Source organism: Hylobates moloch, unplaced genomic scaffold (assembly GCF_009828535.3).
Source record: "Hylobates moloch isolate HMO894 unplaced genomic scaffold, HMol_V3 SCAFFOLD_3, whole genome shotgun sequence".
NCBI classification, from domain to species: domain Eukaryota; kingdom Metazoa; phylum Chordata; class Mammalia; order Primates; family Hylobatidae; genus Hylobates; species Hylobates moloch.
Genome location: NW_026652278.1, coordinates 141,256,085 through 141,284,003, shown reverse-complemented (window position 1 = coordinate 141,284,003; position 27,919 = coordinate 141,256,085). Strand labels below are relative to the sequence as shown.

The 27,919-nt window shown below is 40.9% G+C and overlaps 1 protein-coding gene and 1 non-coding gene across 7 annotated transcripts in view; both read right to left on the bottom strand.

The window, feature by feature from the left end:
• The window catches only part of DCLK2 (doublecortin like kinase 2), a 182,405-nt gene that overhangs the window by 38,255 nt on the left and 116,231 nt on the right, over window positions 1-27,919 (bottom strand). For 3 of the 6 annotated variants that reach the window (XM_032148125.2, XM_032148155.2, XM_032148145.2), the window contains exons 4-8: window positions 25,627-25,728; window positions 24,652-24,702; window positions 19,473-19,567; window positions 2,335-2,410; window positions 1,340-1,448 (exon numbers count right to left, since the gene is read on the bottom strand). In XM_032148125.2, coding sequence (XP_032004016.1) covers window positions 1,340-1,448; window positions 2,335-2,410; window positions 19,473-19,567; window positions 24,652-24,702; window positions 25,627-25,728 — 433 coding nt within the window. The remainder of the gene's footprint in view (window positions 1-1,339; window positions 1,449-2,334; window positions 2,411-19,472; window positions 19,568-24,651; window positions 24,703-25,626; window positions 25,729-27,919) is intronic. The other 3 variants (XM_032148128.2, XM_032148133.2, XM_032148141.2) reach the window with 3 other exon arrangements.
• On the bottom strand, window positions 13,628-13,690 carry LOC116466177 (U7 small nuclear RNA). The gene has a single exon (XR_004247420.1). It is a non-coding gene; the product is annotated as a U7 small nuclear RNA (small nuclear RNA).

Below are 27,919 nucleotides of genomic sequence, written 5' to 3'. Positions count from 1 at the left end.
TCTGTTGCCCAGGCTGAAGTGCAATGGCACGATCTCAGCTCACCGCAACCTCCGCCTTCCAGCTTCAAGTGATTCTCGTGCCTCAGCCTCCCGAGTAGCTGGGACTTCAGGCGTGTGCCACCCAACCTGGAATTTTCTTGTTTTTTGTAGAGATGGGGTTTCACCATGGTGGCCAGGCTGGTCTTGAACTCCTGGCCTCATGTAATCCACACACCTCAGCCTCCCAAAGTGCTGGGATTACAGGTGTGAGCCAGCCACAAGGCCTGGCCTGATTGTGATCTTAAACAGAGTCAGAGCTCATATATCCTGAACTACTGGAATATTCCATTAAGTATTAACTGAGAGGGAGGATCACTGTAGGAATTAAGTGATTTAATACAAGTACAGACTGAGAACAACACCTGACACAGGTAAATATAGGAGATGTTCTTAAAAATGACTTATTATTCTCATTCCTCTCTGGCTCATGATGAGACCTTATATATATCTCAGCCCAAATGCACACAAAACAGTTTTATACTCTATGTACATACGTATCATATTTTTCCTGTGGGCATGCAAAATGGCTGATCCCTGCTGGGGACAGTCACTCACGCCTGTAATTCCAGCACTTCAGTAGGCCAAGACAGGAGGATTGTTTGAAGCAAGGAGCCTAGGACCAGCCTGGCAACAAAGCAAGACCCTGTCTCTATTAAAAATTTAAAAATTAGCTGGGATGCTGAGGTGGGAGAATCACTGGCATCCTGGAGATTGAGGCTGCAGTGAGCTATGATGGTGCCACTGCATTCTAGCCTGGGTGACAGAGTGAGACCCTGCCTTTTTTTTTTTTAAAGATTTAAAAAAGGCCGGGCGCGGTGGCTCACGCTTGTAATCCCAGCACTTTGGGAGGCCGAGGCGGGCGGATCACGAGGTCAGGAGATCAAGACCACTGTGAAACCCCGTCTCTACTAAAAATACAAAAAAATTAGCTGGGCGTGGTGGCGGGCACCTGTAGTCCCAGCTACTCGGAGAGGCTGAGGCAGGAGAATGGCGTGAACCTGGGAGGCGGAGTTTGCAGTGAGCCGAGATCGCGCCACTGCACTCCAGCCTGGGTGACAGAGTGAGACTCCGTCTCAAAAAAAAAAAAAAAAAGATTTTAAAAAAAAGATTTAAAAAAAAAAAAAAAAGGAAAGAAATGGCTGGTCACAAGGGCAGACTCAGGGAAAACCAAAGAGAGACTTTCCAGAAGGGCCTTTTTAAAATTAAGAATAAACTCCAAGGAAAACTGTATCTGTAGATGATACAGTTTTCATTATTTATCATTTTCATTATTCATTAATTATCCTCACTGTCCACTCACCTGTCTATACACTCTTTGACTACTGCAAAATTGCCATCACCAATGACCTTTCCAATTTTGTATTTCTCAAGAAGAGTTGATGATTCAGAGCATCTGTTTCCATTCACACCTGCAAAAAGGATAAATGCAAATTCTAAAGAAAACATCAGCATTTTATACTGATTTCTACATATTTGTAAAATAGTAAACTGTGATGCATTTATTTCTAAATCTATGGTGAAACTAAATAAAATATCTGGGCACATTTCCTGAATAGAACACCTGAATCACCAATTTCCTTTTGACTTTGTTGGTTGAAATCAGAAACCTATAGTCAATAAACCTAACAAATCCCTGAGACATCAGGTGAAATAAGTGATTAGCCTTAGGTAAAAAGGATATTTCACTAAAACTTATCCAAACTTTTTTGTCAATGTTCAAGAAAGGGGCAGGGGATACAAGATGATAGAAAAAGAAAAAAAAAAAAACAAAGAAGAGGATGGCGGTGGGAATTTAATCTTCAAAATGTTCAAGATTTCTCTTCAAGATTTTCTAGTAGAGAAAATTCTACCCAGATAAGATAGATGCCTTGTTAAGGCTAATTCCTGGCTCAAAGCTTTCTCAAAAAGGTATGTGGGGGAAGGGTTAAGATCTGCCCACTTCTCACTACATGTCCCAGTGTCCAGCACACAGAAGAAATCAAATCAAGAAAACACAGTTTTGTTATCTAATTGAGAGAAAGGAGATATATTTAGAAGTTGTGAGCAGATCACCACAAAAATAAAAGCCCAAGTCTAAAATCTGAAGCTTCAATAGCCTAGTTAATGACAATGAGATTTTTCTTTATCTTGAAGTAACCCCCATCCCCGCCTCTTACTAAGGCCAAAGGGGTGATAGGTGATGTGATCACATCCCTCTTTAGGAAGATTGTAACTTAGCACGAGTGAGTTTTAGGTGAGCACCTAGTTCCCATGCACGATTTCCTTTATCAAAGTAATGATCAGATTGAGAACTACCTTCAGGACTTATGCAACGGTCAAGTTCAGGTCCACCGTTTACATTGGAAGAAGATCTGCTGTGAGCAGAAATCTGCTGAAAGAGGAGAATGACCATTATTTATCAGGATAATTTACAAATCTTTAGCTAACTAATCTGTTGACACAGAAAATGCTTACAGAATGTAAAAACATGTCACAGAAACCAAGGAGGCGTTCTCTTTCTTCTCATCTCACCTCTCTCCTTATGCATGTCACATTAATGCATTTCTTCCATAGATATTTCATTCAGATTAGACATAAGAAAAATCATCAGTTACCTTTTTTTGAAATTATGTTATTTTTTACTTCCATAAAAGGAATTAAGACTCTCATCACGGCTGGATAAGATAGTTATTAGTGGCACAATAAGGCTTAGAACTATAGATAATTCTAATGGTTCCAGGTTAAACACGTGACTCCTAGGAGTTTAATCATTTTATTTCCTCACAATAAATGATAACTGATGGACAACTGCAATTTTTCAAAATTTAACTTTTTTGTTGTTCTGTTTAATTTTTAGCTGCTAAAATTGAAGGCAACTCCAAATCGACAGCACTCTATGGCAGAATGTTTAAAAAGCTAGTGTTTAAAAACAAGGTCCAGAGAAGGGACGTAAAAGGAAAGCCTAAAAGAAAATCATACCATGCTCTATATTCCATTCCCCACCCACGGCCACCACCCTGGTCCAAGTCCTTCTCCGGCTTCACTTGGCATTGCATCAAAGGCCTCTTTAGTTACTCTCAGTCTCTCCCATTCCACATAGTATTGCCAGAGAAATTTTTCCTAAGAGTAGTTGGGATATCACCTCCAGGATTCAAAAACCCCAGTGTGTCTTTGTTACCAACATAATAAGTAACTCCAAAATCTTCAGCGTGGCATTTGGGCCATGATCTGTCCCCCTACCTACTTGTCTAATGTGTTTCCCACCACTTGTTCTGATGCGTTTTATACTTAACAATAATTCAATTTGCTTTTATCTTTCAAAAGTTACTTAAACTTTCCAAGTCTTCATTTTATCCCCTGAAAATGGAGGTAGTAGCAGTGCCCAACTCAAAGATTTGCTAGAGAATAAAAATTAGCTTATTCCTGTAAAATCACTTTGTCTCTGACATGTAACACTAACTCAATATTAGTTTATCAGTGCCTTTTCTTAAATCATCTGGCACAGAACCTTGAAATGAGTGATTAAGAATGTGGGCTTGGTGCGGTGGTGCACACCTATAATCCCAGCACTTTGGGAGGCCGTGATGGGTGGATCACCTGAGGTGAGGAGTTTGAGACCAGCCTGACCAACATGGTGAAACCGCGTCTCTACTGAAAATACAAAATCGGTCAGGCGTGGTGACGCATGACTGTAATCCCAGCTACTTGGCAGGTATAAGAATCACTTGAGGACGGGCGCGGTGGCTCACGCTTGTGATCCCAGCACTTTGGGAGGCCGAGGCGGGTGGATCACCAGGTCAGGAGATCGAGACCACGGTGAAACCCCGTCTCTACTAAAAATACAAAAAAAAAAAATTAGTCGGGCGTGGTGGCAGGCGCCTGTAGTCCCAGCTACTCGGAGAGGCTGAGGCAGGAGAATGGCGTGAACCCGGGAGGCGGAGCTTGCAGTGAGCCAAGATTGAGCCACTGCACTCCAGCCTGGGTGAAAAAGCGAGACTACGTCTCAAAAAAAAAAAAAAAGAATCACTTGAACCGGGAGGTGGAGGTTGCAGTGAGTTGAGATCGTGCCACTGCGCTCCAGCACAGGCAACAAGAGCGAAATTCCTTCTCAAAAAAAAAAAAAAAGAATGTTTGTGAACTGTTGAATGTAAATGGCCATAAGAGACCTTTTGTTAAATAAAAGACAGGGTCTCACTCTGTTGCCCAGGCGGGAGTGCAGTGATGCAATCTTGGCTCACTGCAACCTCCGCCTCCCAGGCTCAAGGCATCTTCCCACCTCAGTCTCCCAAGCAGCTGGGACTACAAGTATACACCACCACACCCAGCTAATTTTTGTATTTTTCATAGAGACAGGGTCTCATTCCCAGGCTGGTCTTGAACTCCTGGGTTTAAGCCATCTGCCCGCCTCAGCCTCCCAAAGTGCTGGGATTACAGGCGTGAGCCACCATTTGGCCTGGCCAGCCAAATTCTTAATAGGAATAAAGATATGAACATGATTTTTCTGGAAAGTTATATCTCAGAAGATAAAAAGATCTCTGCTAATCACTGCCTGCCCCAGAATAAAGTAACAGGGGAGGTGGAAAATCAGTGCTCGAGAAGCATGGTGGACGTGACCAGTGGACCCACATGTCTAAATCTCACAGCCCAGGGCAACGCAGCCCCACATGGTCAGGCCACAGGCAGCTGGGTCAGGCATGGTCACTGGGCAGGAACCACCGCCTCTCCCAGCACTCAGGCCTCAGGACTTTGAGCAGAGTGCAGGTCCCCACACCCACAGCTGAGGTCCTAAGACCTGTACCTGGGTCCCTGCTCTCCATGAAGCCTGCTTGTTCAGCTGTCCTGGAAGCAGGTGATGGTCCTACAACAAGTCCCTTTCTTGAGCTAATTTGGGTAAGCACTGGTTTACTGCAAGCTGATGTGTTGTCTGAGTCAAGGACACTCATCACATTAGGAGGGGCTGAAACACAGGCATTTCTACTTCAATGTACATTTTCACGTGGATCCTAACTAATCAAGTGTTTATCAGTTGAGCTCCTGTGAACCACTGTAATTTTCCCAATGTCTATTTGATTAAACCTTCACTCCCACCCTACCCTGATCCCCTATATAGCTCAGCAATTACAAATCTGGCATGTGTTGGGATTTGTGGGTGACATGCAGCAGGGAAAGAGACCAGGAAACAGGACAAGTGATGGAAGCCTGGTCTCCAGTGACTAAAAGAGAGTGGCTGGGCTGAAGCCTTGAGCCTCAGAAGGAACAGGGGGCCTTGTTGGGGGGGCGGGGGGAGGGGAGAGAGAGAGAGAGCGCTCGAGGGTGAGCAAGAGCGAGCATGGCATGGGGCCAAGCGAAGGGCCACTTTCAAGTGTACCTAACAAAGGCTCCACTAAACACCAGGAAATGCAGCTTCTTAGCAAACAATAAGGGCAAGGACATTTTTCAAAGCTGTTAAATTAATATTTTTTAAAAGGTGTTAAGCCTCAAGCATTAAAACAAACAATTATGTAGCGTTAACAGGGATGACTTATCCAATTACTTAACCAAATATGTTCCTTTATTTGAAAATAAGCCTTTCCTAAAGAGAAGAAAAAAGCATGAAAAAATAAAGGGGATAATTTTATTACAGTGCAGCTGAACAGAGAAACATAGTTAGACACAGAGACAATTTTCTTTCTCCCTCTTCACTCCTCAGTAAAATCTACAACAATGACTTGTGCTGTTTTAAGGGATAAGAAGATGAAGACACATCATTATTACTGCTCAGATGTTTACAACCTTATGAGGAGCGATAGGTGCACCTAAACTTAAAACCTTCAGTGAAACCTCTGCATTTCAGGATGGGTGCTGATGGTTACAAATGACTCTGAAGAGCCGTGAGAGGGAGCCATTTTGCTACAGCACAAATCTGAGCTTGTGTTTGAATCGCTCAGCTAGTGATTCAGTTCATTGGACCTCCCACTAATGAAGCTTGGCTTTCCAGAGGTAGAAGAAAAGCTGGGTATTCAGTAAGATCTCTGGACAGATCACTGGCAAGTGTGAAGCATCTATTGTTAAATATAAGGCAAAGATTCCCAGTGCCCTGAGAGACATGCAGACAAAGAGCAATGAAAATACAAGAAATAAAGCTGTGACTTTGCAAAATTCTCATCATTTCCTTTGCAAAATGTGTATATTCCCTTGTCTCCTGTAAATGAATTACTCTCTTACTGAAGCAAGAATTGAATTTGTACCAGAGAGATCAAATATGGCATTCAGGATTAAACCTGTCCCATTTCTATTGTCAAACTAACAATTTCTATTAAAACCTCTTAAAATGCTAATGAGCATTCCTGCTTCCATCACCAACTATGATGCTGAGACAGCACAAAGAAAGTGCCTAGATGCTGTATGCTAGCAAGGTCCTCCTCAACAAAGCATAATGGATGGCAGTATTTACGGTTTTTCAGGATACCATTCATAATTGCCAACTGCTTCAGAAAGACAGGATTGTGTTTGACAGTGGCAAGGGGGCGGGGGATATATTTCCTAATGAGGTCCTGGTTCTGATTGGCCAAGGAGGGAAGGTGACAGAAAAGAACCTTGAAGATATTGCTGAGTGTCTTCTCTGGGATCTGGTGCCCCTGCACCACCTCGCCACTTCTCTGGCAGCAGTGGCTCCATTTTTATGAATAAGCAAGGAAGGGAAATGTGCAAGAATCCTCTTCTGCTAAGAACTTTTTTTTTGAGACAGAGTCTCACTTTGTCACCCAGGCTGGAGTGTAGCGGCTCAATCTTGGCTCACTGCACGCTCCGCCTCCCGGGTTCAAGCGATTCTCCTGCCTCAGCCTCCCGGGTAGCTGAGATTACAAGCACCCGCCACCATGCCTGACTAATTTTTTAAATTTTTGGTAGAGACGGGGTTTCACCATTTTGGCCAGGCTGGTCTCGAACTGCTGACCTCAAGAGATCCCCTGCCTTAGCCTCCCAAAGTGCTGGGATTACAGGCATGAGCTGCTGCACCCGGCTGCTGAGAAATTTTTTAAAAATACTTGAAAACAAAGCAGAAGATGCTTTATGGTGCTCTTAACTGCTAGCATCATTTAAAGGCATTCATGGCTGAGGGAGGACATCTGATGATGACCAACACTCCAGTTTTCTATGTTTTTAGTCAGGGAGTTCTGTCAGAGGGTCCTATGTTAAACTTCTTTGATAAGCAGATTACCACAATTTCTACAAATTTGAAGTTTAAGGAGAAATGTTAAGTACTACATTAAAACTCTTCTCTGTTCTGAAAGAGGGAAGTCTCAAAAAAAAGTAGCAAGAGTGGTTACTTACTGCATTATGGCATATTATTGTTGACCTGAGTACGATGCTAGCTACCCTTGTGCTATACTGGTTTTTATCCATGTTCCTGGCTCATTAACTCCCACAGTCCTTGTTATAATGTTGGGATGCTTTAGGCCTCAGAAAAACAATCTCTCTGACCTTCTCCTGCCCTCCTTTCACCTGCCTAAGGCAGGACTCTAATCTGACTGCAGTCATAAGACTCTCATTCCAGAGGAGGTCCTGCCCCATACCCTGAAGCGAGGAATGCTCTATAAAGAGGCTAAGAAAAACCAGAAGAAACCGGCTTTGCTGGGCTTAGATCATATCCCTTTTTATCCAGTCATATTTCTACAGGGTTGTCAATCATGCCTATGTTATGAAGCCTCCATAAAAATCCAAAAGGACAGGGTTAGGAACGCTTCTGGATAGCTGAATATGTGGAGGTTTCTGGAGGGTGGCATGCCCAGGGAGGCCATGGAAGCTGTGCACGCCTTCCCCATACCTCGCCCTATGCATATCTTCATCTGTATCTTTTGTAACATAATATCCTTTATAATAAATTAGTAAACACTTCCCCGAGTACAGTGAAGTGTTCAGTGAAATGCAAATTAATCAAACCCAAAGAGGGGTCATGGGAACTCCAACTTGAAGCTGGTCATTCACAAGTTCCAGAGGCCCAGACTTGCCACTGGTGTCTGAAGGAGGGAGTAGTTTTGGGGAATGGGCCCTGAACCTATGGGATCTGATGCTATCTCCAGGTAGACAGCGTCAGAATTGAATTGGTAGGACACCCACCTAGTGTCTGCTGTAGAACTGACTGCTCACTTGGTGGTGGAATGAAACTCATCCCCCACATTTGGTCACAAAAGTCTTCTTCTGTGCTTATTGTTTTTTTGGTGTGAGAGCAGAGTAAAAACATGGTTTGAGAAATATTTTCCCTAATATTTCATTTTTTTTTTTTTTTTAAAAGGACAAACTTGAACAGAATCTAGGAAATATTTGTCTGTAGTGAGTTGACTTTCTTGAGTGCATTTTGGAAAATGGCATCAAATTAAAAGGGGAAATGTCTTACGGTAAGGGTAAAATACAAAACTTTTTTTTTTTTTTTTTTTTTTTTTTTTTTGAGACACTCTTGTCACCCAGGGTGGAGTGCAGTGGCGCGATCTCGGCTCACTGCAACCTCTGCCTCCCAGGTGCAAGTGATTCTCCTGCCTTGGCCTCCCGAGTAGCTGGTATTACAGGTGTGTGCCACCATGCCTGGCTAATTTTTGTATTTTTAGTAGAGATGGGGTTTCATCATGTTGGCCAGGCTGGTCTTGAACTCTTGACCTCAAGTAATCCACCCGCCTCGGCCTCCCAAAGTGCTGAGTTTACAGGTGTGAGCCATCGTGCCCAGCAGGTCAGAAACATTTTCTATGAAGGACCAGAAAGTAATATTTTAGGCTTCATGGGTCACAGGTTCTCTGTGGCAACTCTTTGGCTCTGCTGCTGGAGTATGAAAACGGCCATATATGAACAGATGAGCATGGATATGTTCCAATAACATTTATTCAGAAAAACCGGTGATTGGCTGAATTTGGCCAGCAGGCAAACTCCTGGTCAGCAAGAACTTTCTTAGGAAAGCTTTTCCTACAAGATAATTCTTGCACTTTTAAACTCTAAAACAGAACAACCTTCAGGGTATGGTTGTTGCTATAAAGCAGCCATTCTTTCCTCATCTTAGAATCACATAGGAAGATTTGAAAAATTCTATTGTCAATCTGAATCCCAAGTTGATTAAAGAATCTCAGGTATCAGGATTTTTTAAAAGCTCTGCAGATGATCCAACATGCAGCCAAGGTTGAGAACATCTGTGGATGAAGTTTCTGGCAGCAATTTTAATTAACTCTTCAGCTACCATAATCTGTGTAAGTTCACCCTGTCACTCTAACCACTGCAAGTCATCTATAGCCAAACAACCTTGTCTTTTTAAGAAAAGGAAAGAGGACACCCACATGGTTTACTGAATCCTACTTTGTACCAAGTCATGAAGTGAGTATTTTGCATTGAATGAGTTAGGTATGGTCATCATCTCCATTGACCTGTGAAGAAATCAGAGCTTAGAGAGGTTATATAACTTGCCCATCACCACAGCAAATGTGGAATCAGAATCCAAACCCAGGGCTGACTCCAGAGCCCAAGAGCTTCTTGGTGATTCTCACACTGTCCTATCCTCTAAGATTATGAGAAAAGTCCTGCAAGGCTATTAAACCAACTAAAGGAAGTCACCCAATTCTAGACTTGCTGATCAAAATATACACTATGGCATATTTAGAACATGTTTTACGATTATATAACTATAGTAACATTCCTGTAATTCAGTCACATGATATACAAATTGATAAATTCACAGCCTTTCCTCAAATAGAATTTGAGAAATTTTTTCTTTAAAAAGGTAACTTCTGAAGTATACTGAATTTAAAAAAATAAATACACTAGATAGTACTTGTAAACAGATTTGCATCATTGGCATTTTTGTGGGTTTTTTCAACATTAGGAACATTGTTTCCACTAACTAGAATAAAATCCAGTGTAAAGTATTATAAATGCTGAATTAGGAATGTATTCAAGAACAGAAACCTTTATTATTTTCATACTGGATTTCCGATAATTTGAAATACTTCAGTATGAGTAATGAGATACGAAAACAATTGGAATCAGCACCCAGAGGCTGGTAACACAGCCTGCATGCTTAGATTTGGTTTCGTTTGGCAAAAACAGTGGCACTTAAGACTTGTGGGTTGGTTAACAGTGTTAAATAGAATCCACTGCCTGAACATGAATATGGTTTAAAATAACAGCCAGCTCTACAGTCTATCAAAGGAGCAGCATGGAACCCAACTTCTGCTTTCCTGTTCTTCCAAATACAGACACCACCACAGGTGACTACACGGCCTGCCAAAACCAGCAGAGAATCTCATTGCACCCCTCTGAGTAAGCCTTTCGAGTAAGGTGTTGGCTTACTGGACTGTGACCAACAGACAGGTGGTGTGACCATGCCTACTTGCTAAAAATACCTGCATGCTTTCACTGTGAGGTTTCACTGATTTCTAGAATGCCAGGGTGATGAGAGAGGTACCTGCCTCTTCAGTTATAACTATGGAGGCTACTACAAGCAGCCACGATGACAATCTCTAAGTCTTTAACTCCATCCAGTTACCTATATTGCACTACCAAGAAGAATTTCTGGGCCCACTTTCATGAATAATGGGGCATTTAAGTTTAACACATGTGCCGGTTGTATTCAAATGAAATTCTTACAATTGATCCTATTTATACACTGATTTACCTGGTAAACCCTCCCTGCATCCTCAGAAAGATGGGCTTCACCCCAGGTGAGTCATTTACTTCCCAAGTGTACCAGATTTGACTGAGCAACTACAATGTGCAAATCACTGTCCTCAAAGTGTGAGATGCATTATGACTTATTTTGTTAGGGCACTTCAAAACTGCTTAGCCCCTCTTCTGGTTTTTGTTCTACAAAATCAATTATATGGAAAGATGAAGTCACTATCCATCTCTGGGGTAATGAGAAGTGGTCAGTTTCTTAGTATTGAAGGTTATCAACTAGTCTTAATTACAAAAGAAAAGCCAAAGCTCCAGGGAAAAGCAAAAATGTCTAAGGTCAGCAGCTACTGTGGATTTACATTTCACAGCTTCGAAAAGAAGTGTTCAAGTTCAGAAGGTCGAAGAGTTACATTTTAGCTCTGCCAATCAGGATGAGATACTACTAGCCCTTTCATCACACTTCACAAATCTGGAAAATCTTTCACCACCAGCAGACCCAGGAGACATCATCAGATAAAATATCAGCACATCAGACAGTTCATAATCTCAAGATGCTGGATAATGTTCCAAATGTACTTTTTTCTTCCTTCTTTCAACCGGCAAGAATGCTCACAGCAGACAGCCTCCAGGCATACACTTCAGCATCAAAACACGAAACATTTTATCCCTCAGTGTCCACAGATGTGCTGTGACTCTGAAGCCTGAAGTTACTATTGCCTTAAAAGTCTTAAACTGGAACATGAATGATGAATTAAAGTTCAGGGAAATGCTTTCTTCATCCATCTGGCAGCTGATGACACATTTACTACTCTTTATTGCCTATCTGTCCCAAAGAAAATGCTGTGATTTAAGCATAGCAAATATTCCTAAGGGAAAAGTTATCAGCTAGATTGAAGAGACTCTGAAGAACGTGCACAGAGGGAACAGAAGATCATAGGCTGGGGTCAAGCAGAAAAATGGAGAATCAGGAAGACGAGCATTAAAAGAAGTAAACGATGTCCGCAGGGGTGGGATTCTAGGATTTGAAGAGGAGGAAAAAGAATGTATAGGGAGTCATCAGTCTGAGGAACAAAAGGACTGGAAGGAGAACAAAGCAATAAAATTGATGGAGTGAGACTCTGGCAGCCCTCAAAAAAGAGGATGGACAGGAAGGTTGGAAAGGACAGGATGAGGAAGCCGGAGCAGCCCAGGGCAGAAATTTTGAGTGGCTGATAAAGAGATGAAAATGGAGAGAAGGCTGGTGTGACTGCCAGACTCCACAATAGCCCTCGTGAGCCCCACCTCCCATTTCTCACGCCCCTGTGATGTCTCTCCCCATGCTGAGTTGGGCTGGTGTGTGACCACCAAGATATTATGGAAGAGATGGGGTCTGGCTTCCAAGGCTAGATCACAGAATGGACAGCTTCTGTATGGCACTCTCTCTCTCCCTCTCTTTTATCACTTGGTTGTGGGGAAAGCCACCTGCTGTGTTCTGAGGAAACTCAAGCCAACTTACAGCGAGGTCCACATGGCGAGTAACCGAGGCCTCCTGCCAACAGCCAGCACCAGCTTGCCAGCAAGTGAATGAGTGACCACAGAGGGGGATCCTCCATTCCCAGTCAAGCCTTCAGGCGGCTACAGCCCTGGGACGCGTCTTGACTGCAACCTCATGAGAGATCTTGAGCCAGAACCACCAGTTAAGCTGCTCCTGAATTTCTGACCCATAAGAGCTGTGTGTGAAAATAAATTTTTTACTTTTGTTTTAAGCTGCTAAATTTTGGGATAACCTTTTTCTTTTTCTTTTCTTTTTTTTTTTTTTTTTTGAGACAGAGTCTCACTCTTGTCGCCCAGGCTGGAGTGCAATGGCATGATCTCGGCTCACTGCAACCTCTGCCTCCTGGGTCCAAGTGATTCTCCTGCCTCAGCCTCCCAAGTAGCTGGGACTATGGGCATGTGCCATCACACCCAGCAAATTTTTCTATTTTTAGTAGAGATAGGGTTTCACCATCTTGGCCAGGCTGGTCTCAAACTCCTGACCTCAGGTGATCCACCCACCTCGGCCTCCCAAAGTGCTGGAATTAAAGGCATGAGCCACCGTGCCTTGCCAGAATAACTTTTTTTTTTTTTTTTTCCTGGAGACAGAGTCTCGCTCTGTTGCCCAGGCTGGAGTGCAGTGGTGCTATCTCGGCTCACTGCAACCTCCGCCTCCCGGATTCAAGCAATTCTCCTGCCTCAGCCTCCCAGGTGGGATAATCTGTTTCTAATAGAGTCATTTATAGATTACTGATAGGGTTGGAATATGTGAAGAGGGCAGGAAAGCAGAGATGAAGGGAGAGTTGAGAGGAAAAGTTGGTGACAGAAAAGCAGAGGAGGTAATAAAATCTGGAGTCTGACTTCTCTCACTTTGTCTTTCCCCCTTGTACACTACTGCATGTTAGTTTTTTGTAAGTAAAACTGCCTTCATGTGAAAATGGAACCTGGAAATGCCAAGGTTTATGGTAAGAAAGAATAACAAGGCTATCCTAACTGCTTTCTCCATATTTTATCAATCTCAATCCTGTGTGGTAGGTCCTATTCTCTTTTTTCACAGATAAGGGTGATGTGACTTGTCTAAGGTAAAACAGCTTAAGAGTGGCCATGCCAAGATCAAACCCAGGCATTTGGACTTCACGTGCTTTTTTTCCATTTTTAATTTTAAGTCGGAGTCTTGCCCTGTAGCCCAGGCTGGAGTGAAGTGGCAGGATCTCAGCTCATTGCAACCTCTGCCTCCCGGGTTCAAGGGATTCTCCTGCCTCAGCCTCCCGAGTAGCTAGGATTACAGGCACCCACCACCACGCCTGGCTAATTTTTGTATTTTTAGTAGAGATGGGATTTCGCCATGTTGGCCAGGCTGGTCTTGAATCCCTGAACTCGTGATCCATCCACCTTAGCCTCCCAAAGTGCTGGGATCACAGGCGTGAGCCACCGCGCCTGGCCCTAAATGTTGTAATAGATTTACCTGTGTGGAGTCTTCTGGTACCACCAGAAACCCTGCTAGACAAATTCTAAAAGGACTGTCACATTTCACATGCTTTTGATCACCATCCTGTGTCTGTTTCCAAATGGAGGAGGCAGCAGAGGAGGGAGGGAACTCAGGTCTCCTTCTTCCTCCAGGTCCTCTGTGTAGCTGCACACCAGGGGGCACCGTTCCCACCTTAATAATCTGGCCTAAGTAGACCAAGACTTTTTTCCTGGTTACCCTTAGCTTAACTAGAATAGCTCGGAATAATCACAAAAAAACTTTAAGAATTAGAGGACAAAAGGAAAATAAACCAGAGCCTCGAGGAGTTGTAGCCTCCTAACAAAGGCATAGTACAACTTGGCATGAATTGTCTTTACTTCAGAAGCCCCTGGGCTCCCCATGTTCCCAGCTGTGGAAGGCAGCCTGGGGCCACTGAGGTGAGAGAGGCTGAGTGGCCTGCAGAAATGCCTCCTCCCTAGGTGACCATCACCAGGAGCAGCCCTGACCTTCAGGAAATCCAGATTCCCTAAGTCCAAACAGAAGCAAAGCCAAGTTCTAATACCTAGGAGCTAGGTTCTGGGGAAGAGGCCTAACAGGGACCTGCTGGGTGGCATTAGCCTTTAATAACTAATTTTACAAATTTTTGGTCTGATCATGTTGTTTCCAATCATTTGTTTAAAAAGACTGGTCTTGCTTTCCCACTGTGTCCTTGGGGCTGGTAGTGTTTATGAGCACGGGCTCAACACCCAGCTATGCCACCATACCCACAGCATGACTTCCATCACAGGCCCACCACAGAACATCATCCCACATCCCTGTAACCCATGTATCTGCTGAACCTGGACTATGCTAATTCCAATCTATACCAATCTTGACAATACTCAGCTCCACTGAGTACTATCTTCCAAAGAAAACCAAAAACCCTAAACTATTGTGAACTCTGTTATTTTACTAAAGCTTTATGGGGTTAGGTGGAAATAATGGGCACAGTGTAGACAGTTTCACTTTCAAGGAGCTCCCATTAGATACCTATTAGCAAGCTTTTCCCCCAAGCCTCTCAGGTTGTCACCAGGCATTTTTCTCTGTCTTTCCACTCCTCTTCACCCAGCCTCCTCCCTAACCCCAGGATTTCCTCCCTCTTTTCCCACACCTCCCCTTCCCTATTCCCCTCCCAACCTCTCAGCCCTTTTTCCCGTGGAGCAAATGTGTTACTCAGAAGGCTGAGACAAGAGATTCACTTGAACCTGGGAGGTGGAGGTTGCAGTGAGCCAAGATCGTGCCACTGCACTCCAGCCTGGGCGACAGAGCAAGACTTCATCTCAAAAAACAAAAAAACAAAAACAAAAAAACTCCATTTCTCCATCTTCAAGACTAAACAAGGTGTGAAACCACTTCCAGTTTTTACACTTTATGGTTTTAGGTAACTACTGACAAAAACTCTTTTATGACCAAAACTTATTTTGTTAGGCCACTTCAAAACTGCTTAGCCCCTCTTCTGGTTTTTGTTCTACAAAATCCTCTGCTTGAATAGGCCCAATCTTGGGCTTCCCTCCCTGTCCTTGCAGAATCCAGACTGAGGTAGGAGCAAGATTCCTGTTAAGTCAGTTTAGGGAAAACCCCTGTACTTGGTATCTGACTCTGATGTCAGATCACCCCAGCCTGCCTTCAGCAATAAGCCTATCAAGTTGGTTGAGCCAGAAGCCTCTTATGCTGGATGGTTCCTCTAATACTCTTCCATCTGCTGATTCCCACCCTGCTTCTTGGTTATAATCTCCACTTTTCCTTGTTGGAGCTGGATTTCCTCTTTTCCTCCCTGCAAGCCTCCACTACAGTGGTCTCTATACCAATTGCCACGGACCACCCCCACTCTTGGAATAAAGTCTCCCTTATAGTCTTTAACTGGAATATAGTCTATATTCCAATATCTGGAATAATTAGTGTTTTTTAACACTAGTTGAACAAAACAAATATATAATCAAGATACCACTAACTCTCAGTTGGCCTAAAGTCTCTCAATTTAAGGTTAAAGAACCTTAATTACTTGGTCACCACCCTATTTCTTACACGCTCATCTGCAAAAAAATCATTCACAAGTTGAAGAAAGCTTTACTTCTGCTACTGGCTTTTGTCCAGCCCCTCAAAGAACACAGTCTTAGCAAAATCATCTTCCTCATAAGAGTAGCAAGAAAACTACAAGTACTTTTTGTGGAGAGGAGGGTGGATTGTCTATTTTTTATATCTTTCTTAATGAGCAAACCAAAGTTTCACTAACAATCCGTGATCAGAGATTAAACATATCCTATTTTCATTTTCAGTTCTTTCAATGCCCCTACCAAAATATTAAAATAATTCCCAGACATGGATACAAGGAGGGAAAAACTGTGACAGAACATCAAATTCTGCTTACCCTTAACCTTATTTGGTTCCCTAGTGAATAAAATCCAGATAGTAAAAAAACCATCAGTGCCAAAAGCTGTGTCCTAGCAGCTAGAGAGACTGTCAGCTCCTGCACGTGCTGTCCTGGCTTGGTTTGCTTGCTTTTATCAATTCTCTGATTCTCTGGAAAAAGATTATCTATCCCCCAAGGCCATTAAAGCATCTAACTAGGATAAATAGTGGTAAAGAGTTCCTGCCCACGAAAAGCAATCCTCCATTCTCAGACATTCCCTCTTAACTGAACTTAATAAGCTATTTTAAATGAAGGGAAGGGAAACGCACAGTACTAACACACGGTAATTATCTGTAATTCCTCATCTGTCATGCCACTGAATAGAAAAAAATAAGCTGGTGCCTTGCAATGACATCAAAATTAGGATATTTGGTACAGTAAAGTAACCTGACTAAATTGCATTATTTAAAAAGCAGGTTTTCATCCCAATGACAATATATACTACAGATTATGGGAACTGTAATGAGATGAAATTTCCATAAGGCAGGACCCATGAGAATAGGTAGTAGTTAGAGAGCTTTGGGATTGTGGCCTAAAAGCTGAATCAGTGTGGCAGAGACATTAGTTACTCATGTTTAATGTAAAATTCAGTGTTTTACAACAGCATTGAAGTAAAAGGACAAAAAATAGACTTCCTAGCCTTTTAGTTAGGTTTTTCCGCAAGTTAACAGAACTATATTCCTAGCATTTTAGAGGTCATTTAAATCAAAAGTCCTTGTTTTACAGATAAGAAAAAGAAAACCCAGAGGAAGTATCACAGCTGTTAGCAAAGCCCACAGGCCTCAGGCATAGTGGTGGAGAACACGGGGTGGTCCTGGAAAGACAACTGTTCTTTGTCTTACTTATAATCTTATGTTCAATCTTGACCAGTAGTCAACATTTCCCTTAATCAACAAATTTCTCTTTATTCCTCTTGGTGTGAATAAGTAATCCTTGAGCATTTGTGCTAAATGCTGGGGTTACTATAATAATTAAGATACACCTAGCATAGAAGGAACAATTTTACTTAATGTCTCAGCAATAATACAATTTATTATGTTTTAAAAATTCCATTAATCTTCACAAATGTGAGTGATGCTGCACAAGCATGCGTGCATGTGTGAAGTAGGTGTGTGCACAGAATATTAACATGTATTTCCTTGAAATGGTTAGCTGTCCTGTCCTGAAGCTACAGTTGTAATTACTAATAAGCAGCACCAACTGGCCTAGTGGCAAAAACAGAAAATGACAATACTGGGTTTAGAGTTGAAGATGGACTAGGAAGATGGGAGCTGGGATTACCAATGGGTAACAAAAAATGGGGAAGTGACCAAGATCCACAGTAAGCAGGCACTAAAGCGTCCCATCTGATCCCCCAAAGCGGCCCTAGGTTAAGGATCTCAGCCCCGCCCAGGGCACTGGCCTGGGGGAGGAATATGAATGACCTTGGCATGTGGCTCACTGGAAAGGTTATCCTAGATCTGCCCTAGAACAATTAACCAGCTCTAGGAGCCACTTGCTTTTGCTTTAACAAATTCTGAAACAACAAGCCTGAAAAGAGGTAAATCAACTTATTTTTATTTTAGTTCTCTTGAAAGTTACTTCTATTAATAACAATGTACTTCCAATCTGTTCCAGGGAAAATAGGAGAAAAATCTGAAAATAATTAGCTTACTAGTAATTTTTAATTTATGTAACTTTTCTGGGAATTGACAATTTAAAAGTCCACTGAAATCACATTATGAACTGACTTAGTCAAGTCAGTACTTCAGAAAAATGAATGCTTCTTTTGATAAATACAAGGAACTTGCAGTAATTACAGGTAGGTGAGAGCTAGATACTCCCCACTTCCAAACATCCTACCAGTCTCAGCCCAAATTCTGCCAAGGATAAGCAAGCAGGCACAAAAACAGATGCTCTGTCCTTTTCCAGAATTCCTCTTTTTATTCTCAGGTACTTAAACATTATACAAGTCCACTGTGAAGGACACACAACATTCTCAGGGCAAGACAAGCAAACCTTACAGTCGATTGGAGAAAAAAAACCTTCTGAGAAGTAGGGAAGCACAGACCTCACACACTGCTCTGAAGGTGTCAGAGAGGCTGGGCTTGGCAGGTTCCCATTCCTCACTCATGCAAGGGTGGTGGGGTTCTAGCCATTAAGTTTACTAATAAAAAAATATTCTTCAACATCTTTAAAGAAATCCTCTAAGACTATATTTGAAGTGTTTAGGGAGCCAACTTTGGAAAATACATTCCTAATAATATATCTGATATCAAAATATATAAAGGGAATTAAAGTTAATTTATGTATACACATACATGACACTGCGTATACATCAGTATTCTCAGAATTCATTAACATGTAGACAACCCTTTGTTTCTACAAAGGAAATTCCTTTTTTTTTTTTTTTTTTTGAGGCATAGTCTCGCTTTGTCACCCAAGCTGGAGTGCAGTGGCGCGATCTCGGCTCACTGCAACCTCTGCCTCCTGGGTGCAAGTGATTCTCCCACCTCAGCCCACGGAGTAGCTGGGATTACAGGTTTGTACCACCATACCCGGCGTTTTCGTATTTTTAGTAGAGTCAGGGTTTCACTATGTTGGCCAGGCTGGTCTTGAACTCCTGACCTCAAGTGATCCACTTGACTCAGCCTCCCAAAGTGCTGGGATTACAGTTGTGAGCCATCATGTCTGGCTGGAAATTCCATCTTTAGCTCTAATTATTTACTGTTATTTTACCAGGCAAACTTTGTCTTCTAAATTTAAATTATTAGGAACTACTAAATCAAATAAAACTTGTTGAAATTTTGCAAAATTGGTTTTGCTTATCTCTATTAGATAACTGTCTATTAAATCAACTGCTAATCATATTGTTACTGTTTTTATTTTTAGGACATCATAATCAATCCCTAAGATTATTTCTAAGTTCCTCACCAAAGATGACCATATTTTCCTTGTGTTATTACTTGTGAGTATAAATATTATGCTAGTATTTCGCTTCATTTTAGGCTTTTGACAAACTCAAATTATGTTAGCAATATTAAAGTCATGACTCAAAACAAGATTTTTTAAAGAATCATGATGTTCTCCAAGGCTTCACCACTGCAAATCATTTTGATAATAATTGGAAAACTACTATTTATTATACTTTACCACATTATGTTCATCTCTAAAATAAGAACACCACAACCCCATGTTCCCATTTTAGAGATGAGAAACACTTCAGCTCAGAGGAGTTAAGTGAGTTGGCCAAAATTACAGCAGTACACAGGATTCGAAGTCAAGTCTACCAGGCTCCAAATCCTAAACTCTTTTTAATTTGCTACTGTACTCAAGCCCCCAAACAAATTAAACTGCTAAACTATGAAACTCAAAATAACAAAATCACACAAATATGCCACATATCCTATTTCATACCTTTAATCCTCTGAAACTTCCTGGACTAGTTGGAGAGGAACTGGAGGATTTCGTAGATTTAGGAGTAGAAAGTTGGCTGCTGGGAGTTCCATTAACTGCCCATGAGACAACAAAGAAGACAGAAGTCCCATTAAAACCCACAACAACCAGACTGTATAAATACACTAGGTGCATGCACAATATAGGTCCAATGAAGCTTCAACTCATTTTCAGCTCAAAGCAGACGGCAAATCAGCAAAAAGCAAAAATAATGTATCTTACTGCATTACAGACAAAAAAAAATCAGAGTGAAACTAGAACTATTTTCAATAGTAGTTTTCCGACAGCTATATAAACAAATATAGAAGACATTATGGAATTAGTGATGTGAACGAGAACTTGTCCATGTATCCTGCCTGCCAGCAAAGGTAGAGATGGCTGTTATATTTGTAATGGTTTACTATGAAGGCTGTTCCATAACCTTCAATATCCACTATCTTGGTGTATACCAAGATAACCAAGAAGTTTGGATAACCAAGAAGTTTGTGTGGCTCTCCTAAATCAAGTACACCGTAATACAAACACATTTTCTAAGTATTTTCTTAATGAAAAGGGAAAATTTGCTGGTAGTTTTCCTTGTAATTCCTACTTATTTGCGCAAAGTCTGTGAAAAACATTCTTCAGCCTTTTTTATCTCGACTACTTATTTCTAATTCCTTCCATTTTCTTTTCTACACAGCTTATCCTCCCCATTTGTCAGCAAATCTTGGTAGTTTTCTACACATCTGCTCTAAACCTCCATACGCTTCTTTGGTTGAAAGCTCAATTTAGTTCCTATGCTAGAATTATGTAGTACAGAATCTGCAAATGAACCTTTCCCCCAGAAAACTAAATTTGGAAATTTTAAAAATAACTGAAAAAAGTTTTCAGTTTTTGAAAACTTTGAAACCTCTCCCCTAGGAAAGGTTCGTTTGCAGATTCTGTACTACAGAATTCTGGTCAAACATTTCAGTATGACTTATGCCTGATTGTATCATTAGAATCTACTTCTGCAGTAATTTCACAAAACTAGTAGTCAACATCTAGTATTGATATATGTTTTTCTCCTCTAAATAGAGTATTTATAATCTGTTTTATTACAAATTTTCAAAGTTTTTGCCCAAAGTAGATGAAAAGTGTCATTCATCTTTTTGGAAAGAGATGCTCATTTGCTTTTTATTCTTTTTTAAAGAAAACATGAGAGAGCGACAACTATTATTTTAAATCACACTAATAAGTATAAAAAACCAAATGCACAGGTAAAGGTCCTGAATAGGGGACTCAAAAAAATGAGTACCAGTCCTTGAGCAGAGGCAGAAATTGTGGATCAATGAGTACTAATGATTGCAAGAATCACCTGTAAACAGGAATATCTGGGTTTATGAAGTCATATTTATTGTATTGCTCATTTTAAAATTTCAGTAAAAATGAAAACTTTTTCCAGTTATTTATTTATTTATTTACTTTTTGAGATAGGGTTTTGCTCTTATTGCCCAGGCTGGAGTGCAATGGCACGATCTCAGCTCACCACAACCTCCGCCTCCCGGGTTCAAGCAATGCTCCCGCCTCAGCCTCCCAAGTAGCTGAGATTACAGGCGCACACCACCACGCCCGGCTAATTTTTTTGTATTTTTAGTAGAGACAGGGTTTCACCATGTTGGTTAGGCTGTTCTCGAACTCCTGACCTCGTGATCTGCCCGCCTCGGCCTCCGAAAGTGCTAGGATTACAGGCATGAGCCACCATGCCTGGCCTTTTCCAGTTATTTTTAAATTTCCAAAACTTTAATTTTTCTGACTCAAAACCCTCATTCAAAAATAATGGTCAGTGATCTAGATTTTATTAACAAATACATGCGGGTACTTAGAATACAAGTGTAGCACAATTAACTGTACAATTAAAAATATTTAAGAGTATTCAACAGCCCTGATTATTTCTCAATCAAGTTAAATTTCAATTAATGTTATTTCTTCTAAAAAACTTCTTTAAAAGGTAGAGCACAAAGGGTTTTTAGTGCAGTGAGACTGTATGATACTGTAATGGTGAATATATGTCATTATAAACTTGTCCAAACCCAGAAAACATACAACATCAAGAATGAATCTCAATGTAAACTATGGACTTTAGGTGCAAGCTAATTGTAACAAATGCAGCACTCTAATTGGGGATGTGGATAATAGAAGTTACGCAAGGAGGCAAGTGGACAAGGAGGTACACAGGAAGGCAAGTTATGCAAGTGGGCAAGGAGGTACACAGGAAATGTGTACCTTTGGCTGTGAACCTAAAACTGCTCTAAAAAATAAAGTCTTTTAAAAAATCTTTTTCAATGGAATTCACACAAAAGAGAGATTATGACCGGCAATAAACTAGTAAGCTTGCTGTGAACTGAGACTAAATTTTCCTTTTTTTCTTTTTTTTTGGTATTTTCTCCATCTCACACAGCAATCTCCACAGATCACCTGCTCCTAATCAGTAAGCACTGTTAGAGTTCACTGGTATTCCAATCCCACACTGATAGCAAAGGCTACCTTGGAATGATTATAGGAAAGGGACTGAAGGAGAAAAAGCAGTTCTGGCAGATGGCGATCTCTGCAGTAGATCAGTCTCCTTATACATCCCCTGCCCAGGCCTAGTTTCTTAACAAAACTCACTGCCAGGGATTTAACTGGTATCAACAACTACATGTCTGTATTTTCACCAAAATAACTCATCCTAAAAGAGATACTAATCACATATAGTCCCCTAAGTTTTTATAGCATTTGAAAGGTTCTAAACAATGTGCTTGAATTAGTAGTTCTTAATTTCACTTATTCGCACATTTCTCCAGTTCTGGGGAGGCTAATGGGGGCCCTGGACAGCACCATGTCATGCCCTCTCCCCCTGCAACTTCCGCTGCTGCCGCAAGTGGAAGATGTGCCTCCAACAGTCAGCACCTGCCTCATGCTTCCACTCTTCCGCTACACCCCTGGATTTTCTCTCCTGAAATTGTATTCCCCTCCCCTCAATTCTAAGGAAAGAAATAAACTTGGGGGCTTTTTTGTTTTCTTTGAATACTTTCTATCTTGGCAGACTAAGAAAGATTCACAAGCTAAAATCCTAAAATAATGGCCGGGCATGGTGGCTCATGTCTGTAATCCCAGCACTTTGGGAGGCTGAGGCGGGTGGATCACTTGACATCAGGAATTAGAGACCAGCCTGGCCAACATGGTGAAACCTCGTCTCCACTAAAAATACAAAAATTAGCCAGGCGTGGTGGCGCGTGCCTGTAGTCCCAGCTACTCGGGAGACTGAGGCAGGAGAATTGCTTGAACTCCTGAGGCAGAGGTTCAGTGGGCTGAGATCACACCACTGCACTCCACCCTGGGCAACAGTAACCATTTACCCATTTATGTTACCTAGCTTAATATCTATGTGCTTTTTACATACTATTTAGCTATTCTGATAGAGTTTTGTTGAAGGATTTAGTCAACCAGAAGACTTCACTCAAGGCAGTCTCAAGACTTCATTTAGGACTTCTGTCCCAAGACTGAAAAGGTACAATATTATATGTTCATAAAGTTACCAGCTCTGTTTGAGTTCCAATTAGTCCCATGGAATTTTAAAAATGGCAACAAATACACCATAGTTAAAGTAATCTGTAAAAACACTCCTGGGTACCATGGCTTTTAATAATACAAAATCCTCTTCTTCCTGGTGGTAGAAAGTGGAAACAACACGCTATATAGCACTATACAGATAAGCACTATACAGATAAATATAGTAGCTTTCTTGAGATTCACTCAAATCCCAGTGGTTGACTCGGGCTTGTGGTTTTCTATAGCTGAAGTGTCAAACACACTTTGAATTAATCTCTTATAAAAAAGAACATTTTCTCTCTAAAATGTGGTTTTAAAATCTTACAACTGTTACTTGATGAGTTTGAGCCCTACTCTATTAACTCAAATCCAAATTTGGACTTAATTGAAAATTGTGTGTAATAGAATGCTACGATTTTCCTTAATCAGTTTCTAAGTATTATAAATTCAAGTTAAGAGTTATATATACATTTATTAGGCTATCTTCTGGAGCTACTGCTCTGCAGGACAAAAAAAAAACATGTCTCATGGCTATGAGACATGTTTTTAGTTCAATATGTTAATTTTTCTCTTTGGGTCTCAGGGGGACAAAATTGAATTAATCACACCCGATTCTTGAACCACTCTCCCTTTTATTAAAATTTTTTTAAGAGACAGGGCCTTGCTACATTGCCCAGGCTAGAGTGCAGTGGCTATTCACAGGCACTATCATCATAGCTCATTACAGCCTCAAACTCCTGGCCTCAAGGGATCCTCCTGCCGCAGCCTCCGAGTAGCTGGAACCACAGGTGGTACCTCTGTGCCCAGCTATTTAATTATTTTTACTGATGTAATAAGCATCTGTAAAGCTATCACCAAAACTACATCTACTCTTTGATTAACCCAGGTCAGTGTATTTATGCAAGTCTCATATCTATATTAGCTTTCTCAGTTTTAAGATACTTTACAGAAAGCAAGATACAATTTGAAATAAGGTTAATAACAGAGATATTTTCAGATAAAAATACTCATTGTTAATTGTCACATTTTTAGAGAGAACATGTTGAGTCTATAACTCTAGGAAAATAAATATCTGACAACTAGAAATATTGCAGTGTTGCTTCCCTGTATGTATAAGAAACACCTCATAATCCTACGCTGGCATATGCTATTATAAAGTACTAATAATTCTAAGATTTCAGTGATTCCTAAACTGTTAACCCCAGGGTGGGGAGGGGGTGAGCAGAGAAGATCAAAATTGCTTCATGGCTATTTTCATATTACCAACAAACTTTAGCCTTTTTCAGTAACAGAACATTGCTCCAAATTAACTAGAAGATGGACCCCTTGCGGTGATGTGCCTCCTTAGTCGCTTTGTATTCCTGAGTATACAGACAGGCACTTGGTAATCTGATGATGATAACCCGTTCTCTAATACATAGAGGAGGCTAAAGTGTCTTGTGCAATGCAAAGCAGTTCATACCACACAGATGTGCACTGGAATAAGCCAGATACATTCATGGAAATGGAGCAAAAGGAAACAGAAAAGTGGCAAAAAACAAAAACAAAAACCCAGCAGAGCAACAAAGCCACAATAGTCATGGCTCACCTGGGGATTTGGCTGTAGAATAGGCACTGGAGTAGTGGCCACCCCGCTTTACTGTACACATGCAGTATACACAGAGCAGAAGACAGTAAGGAGAGTGGTTATTCAGCAGCTCTAAATGTGTGTTCAAAAGGGTAAAACAACCTGCCCTACAGAAAGTGGGGGGGGGTGCTGAAAGGGGAAAGGGCGAATAGTGGAATGTCTGAAAAACTTGGTCTTTTATAAAGTCTGATGCTCGAGGCCATTGTTATTGATACAACTTTCCCATGTTCTAGATTCACCACCTGTAAAATCATGGTTTTTCACAATTCTTTCCTTAAGGGGAAATGATAGCAACAGACTTATTCTTAATTACTATAAACAAACCCATAAAATCAATATATGAAGATATTTATGTATGTTTTTAATGTTTAAAAATGCCCAGTCAAAATTATGACAAATTTATAGGCTTAAGACTTGCAAGAAACTTAATTACAGGTAAGTCTGACTCTTAAATAAGCAAAATACTACTTTTCAACAATAATCACTGCTATGAATGTATCATTTGATGAGGGAGAAGCCACTAGAAATATATCAAGTAAATACATTTCTGGGTAGAGTGTGTGCATGTGCATGTGTTAAAAAAAAGAGATAATGTTAAGAAAATAATTAACCACAATTATAGAGCACAAAATTCAAAATGCAGTATACAGGGGTCAAAATGTGAAACGCTTCTATGTAAATACCAGCAGAATCTAGATCATCAAGCTGTTCCCAAGAAAATGTGTCAGAACAAAACCACACAAGTCTCTTAGGAGAATTATTATAACTTGGGGAAACAGACATAACTTTTGGTTTTAAAAGTCACATCATCTCTGTTTTTCTGCAGCTTGGCTGCATACGACCCTGGCAAAGACTACTAATTCATAAAAATTAGAGAAAACAGAAGGAAAATGATCTGTTCCTGCTATGACCATCTATTCCTTTTCCATTAACTACCTGAAGCTGGTGATTTGCTGCGTCGAGAGGGCCCAGGACTTTTGGATCCAGAATACTTAACAGCTGAGGATCGAGAATAAGATGACTTCAGGACACGACATTCTAGAAAAGAACAAAAGTGTATTAACTCAATCTGGTTTTAATAACGACCAAAAGCAGAGTTACATGTAATTGTTTACTGACCAGAACTATTACCTGATAATTTATCTATTACTGTTAAACAATTTAACATACAAAGCAATTGTCCCAAAAGTACACCTGAGTTTACCTTCAGTCAGGCTAGACATCTTTTTTTTTTTTTTTTTTCCTCTCTTGAGACAGAGTTTTGCTCCTGTTTCCCAGGCTGGAGTGCAATGGCGCGACCTGGGCTCACTGCAACCTCCGCCTCCCAGGTTCAAGCGATTCTGCTCGCTGCAACCTCCACCTCCTGGGTTCAAGCAATTCTCTTGCCTCAGCCTCCCAAGTAGCTGGGATTACAGGTGCCCACCACCATGCCCAGCTAATTTTTTGTATTTTTAGTAGAGACAGGGTTTCACTATGTTGGCCAGGCTGGTCTCAAACTCCTGATCTCAGGCGGTACACCCGCCTCAGCCTCCCAAAGTGCTGGGATTACAGGCATGAGCCACCATGCCTGGCCAAGGCTACACATCTTGGGACATCACCTCAGTGTTCCAGATGGAGCTAATTAAGTACAGAAATTCCAATGTCCTAACTTCATACACAGAAACATCCACAGCCTAACCTATACATGTGCAACTATCTTTTTAAATCAGTAGTATTGATAGGCAAAGACTACAATTTTATTATGCTCTCCAACTTCTTGATTGCCTTATTTTAAAAGGGTATGGGACTCTAACTTATAAACCCCCCTCCTGAATTATGTTCCATCTTCTCAAAGTATGGAACATCAAAAATGAGGAAAATAGTTTGTTTTTTTTTTTGTTTTGTTTTTTTTTTTTGAGACGGAGTCTCGCTCTGTTGCCCAGGCTGAAGTGCAGTGGCGTGATATCAGCTCACTGCAACCTTTCCCTCCCAGGTTCAAGTGATTCTCCTGTCTCAGCCTCTGGCCTGTAGCTGGGACTACAGGCGCCCACCACCATGCCTGGCTAATTTTCTGTATTTTTAGTAGAGACGGGTTTTCACCGTGTTGACCAGGCTGGTCTCGAATTTCTCATCTCAGGTGATCTGCTCGCCTCAGCCTCCCAGAATGATGGGATTACAGGCGTGAACCACCATGCCCAGCTGAATAGCTTTAAACAACAACTGTTCTTTCCATAAATCACCAAATAAAATAATATTTAGAGTACCAGAAGTAAGTATTGCTAAAGTAATCACTTCTAAATTGAATAATGAAGAACATGGGTTTTGGAGTTGTTAGATTTTGAAGGAATTATGGATTTGACATTTGTTAACTAGGGGGCCTTGGCTGTAAGCCTGAGTTTTTTTTTCCCCAATGAAATTGGGGTAAGAATAAAATTTACATCATAGGCTTGTTATAAGAGTTAAATTAGGTAACATACTGTCTGTAGCAGTTTACTCTAAAATACTTCAATTTATGCAGGAAGTTTAAAATGTGGATTAATTTTAGTCTATACCCCAGGGGCAGTAAACTGACAAGTGAAGTACACTAATCAGGAAAATACACCCAAGGGGAGGCTAGTTAGCATTTGAAAGATTCTAATCAAAACCTTACACAAAGGGAGCAACTTTTGCTTAATTATCATTGTGGATGTTAAAAGTATCCGACTGTTGAAAGGTGTGTGTAGATTATTAGAAACATCTTAAATGCATTGCTACTCTTTTATATGAGCAGGATATGTAAATATCAACAACCAACAACCTAGAACTGCAGAACTAACATCCTAGGTTTACAAATTGGAACCAATCCTGTATCTATTAATAGAGGATGTAATTACTTCACTAAGATCAAGTAAACTGAATTCCATGGATTCTGAATGGGCCTTTAATGCAAGATGTTATCAGAAGCCTAAAAGCACAGAGTTGGGACCTCATTAAGATTATAACACAAGTTAAATAACTGATTTAAAAAAAAAATCTTTGCCTCCTAATAAACGTATCTGTGGTAGAATTAGGTCTGAGACTTGCTCATTGTAAAATCACTGTAAAATTTTACCACATAATGGTGTTGGTGTAATATTATTATTAACAACAACAAAGATAGCAGTGGACACATATTACTGTGATAGGCACACTCCCAACTGCATGACATATATTATAATGCATTTAATCCTCAGAAAACCTTATAAAATAGCCATTATTATCCCTACTTTGC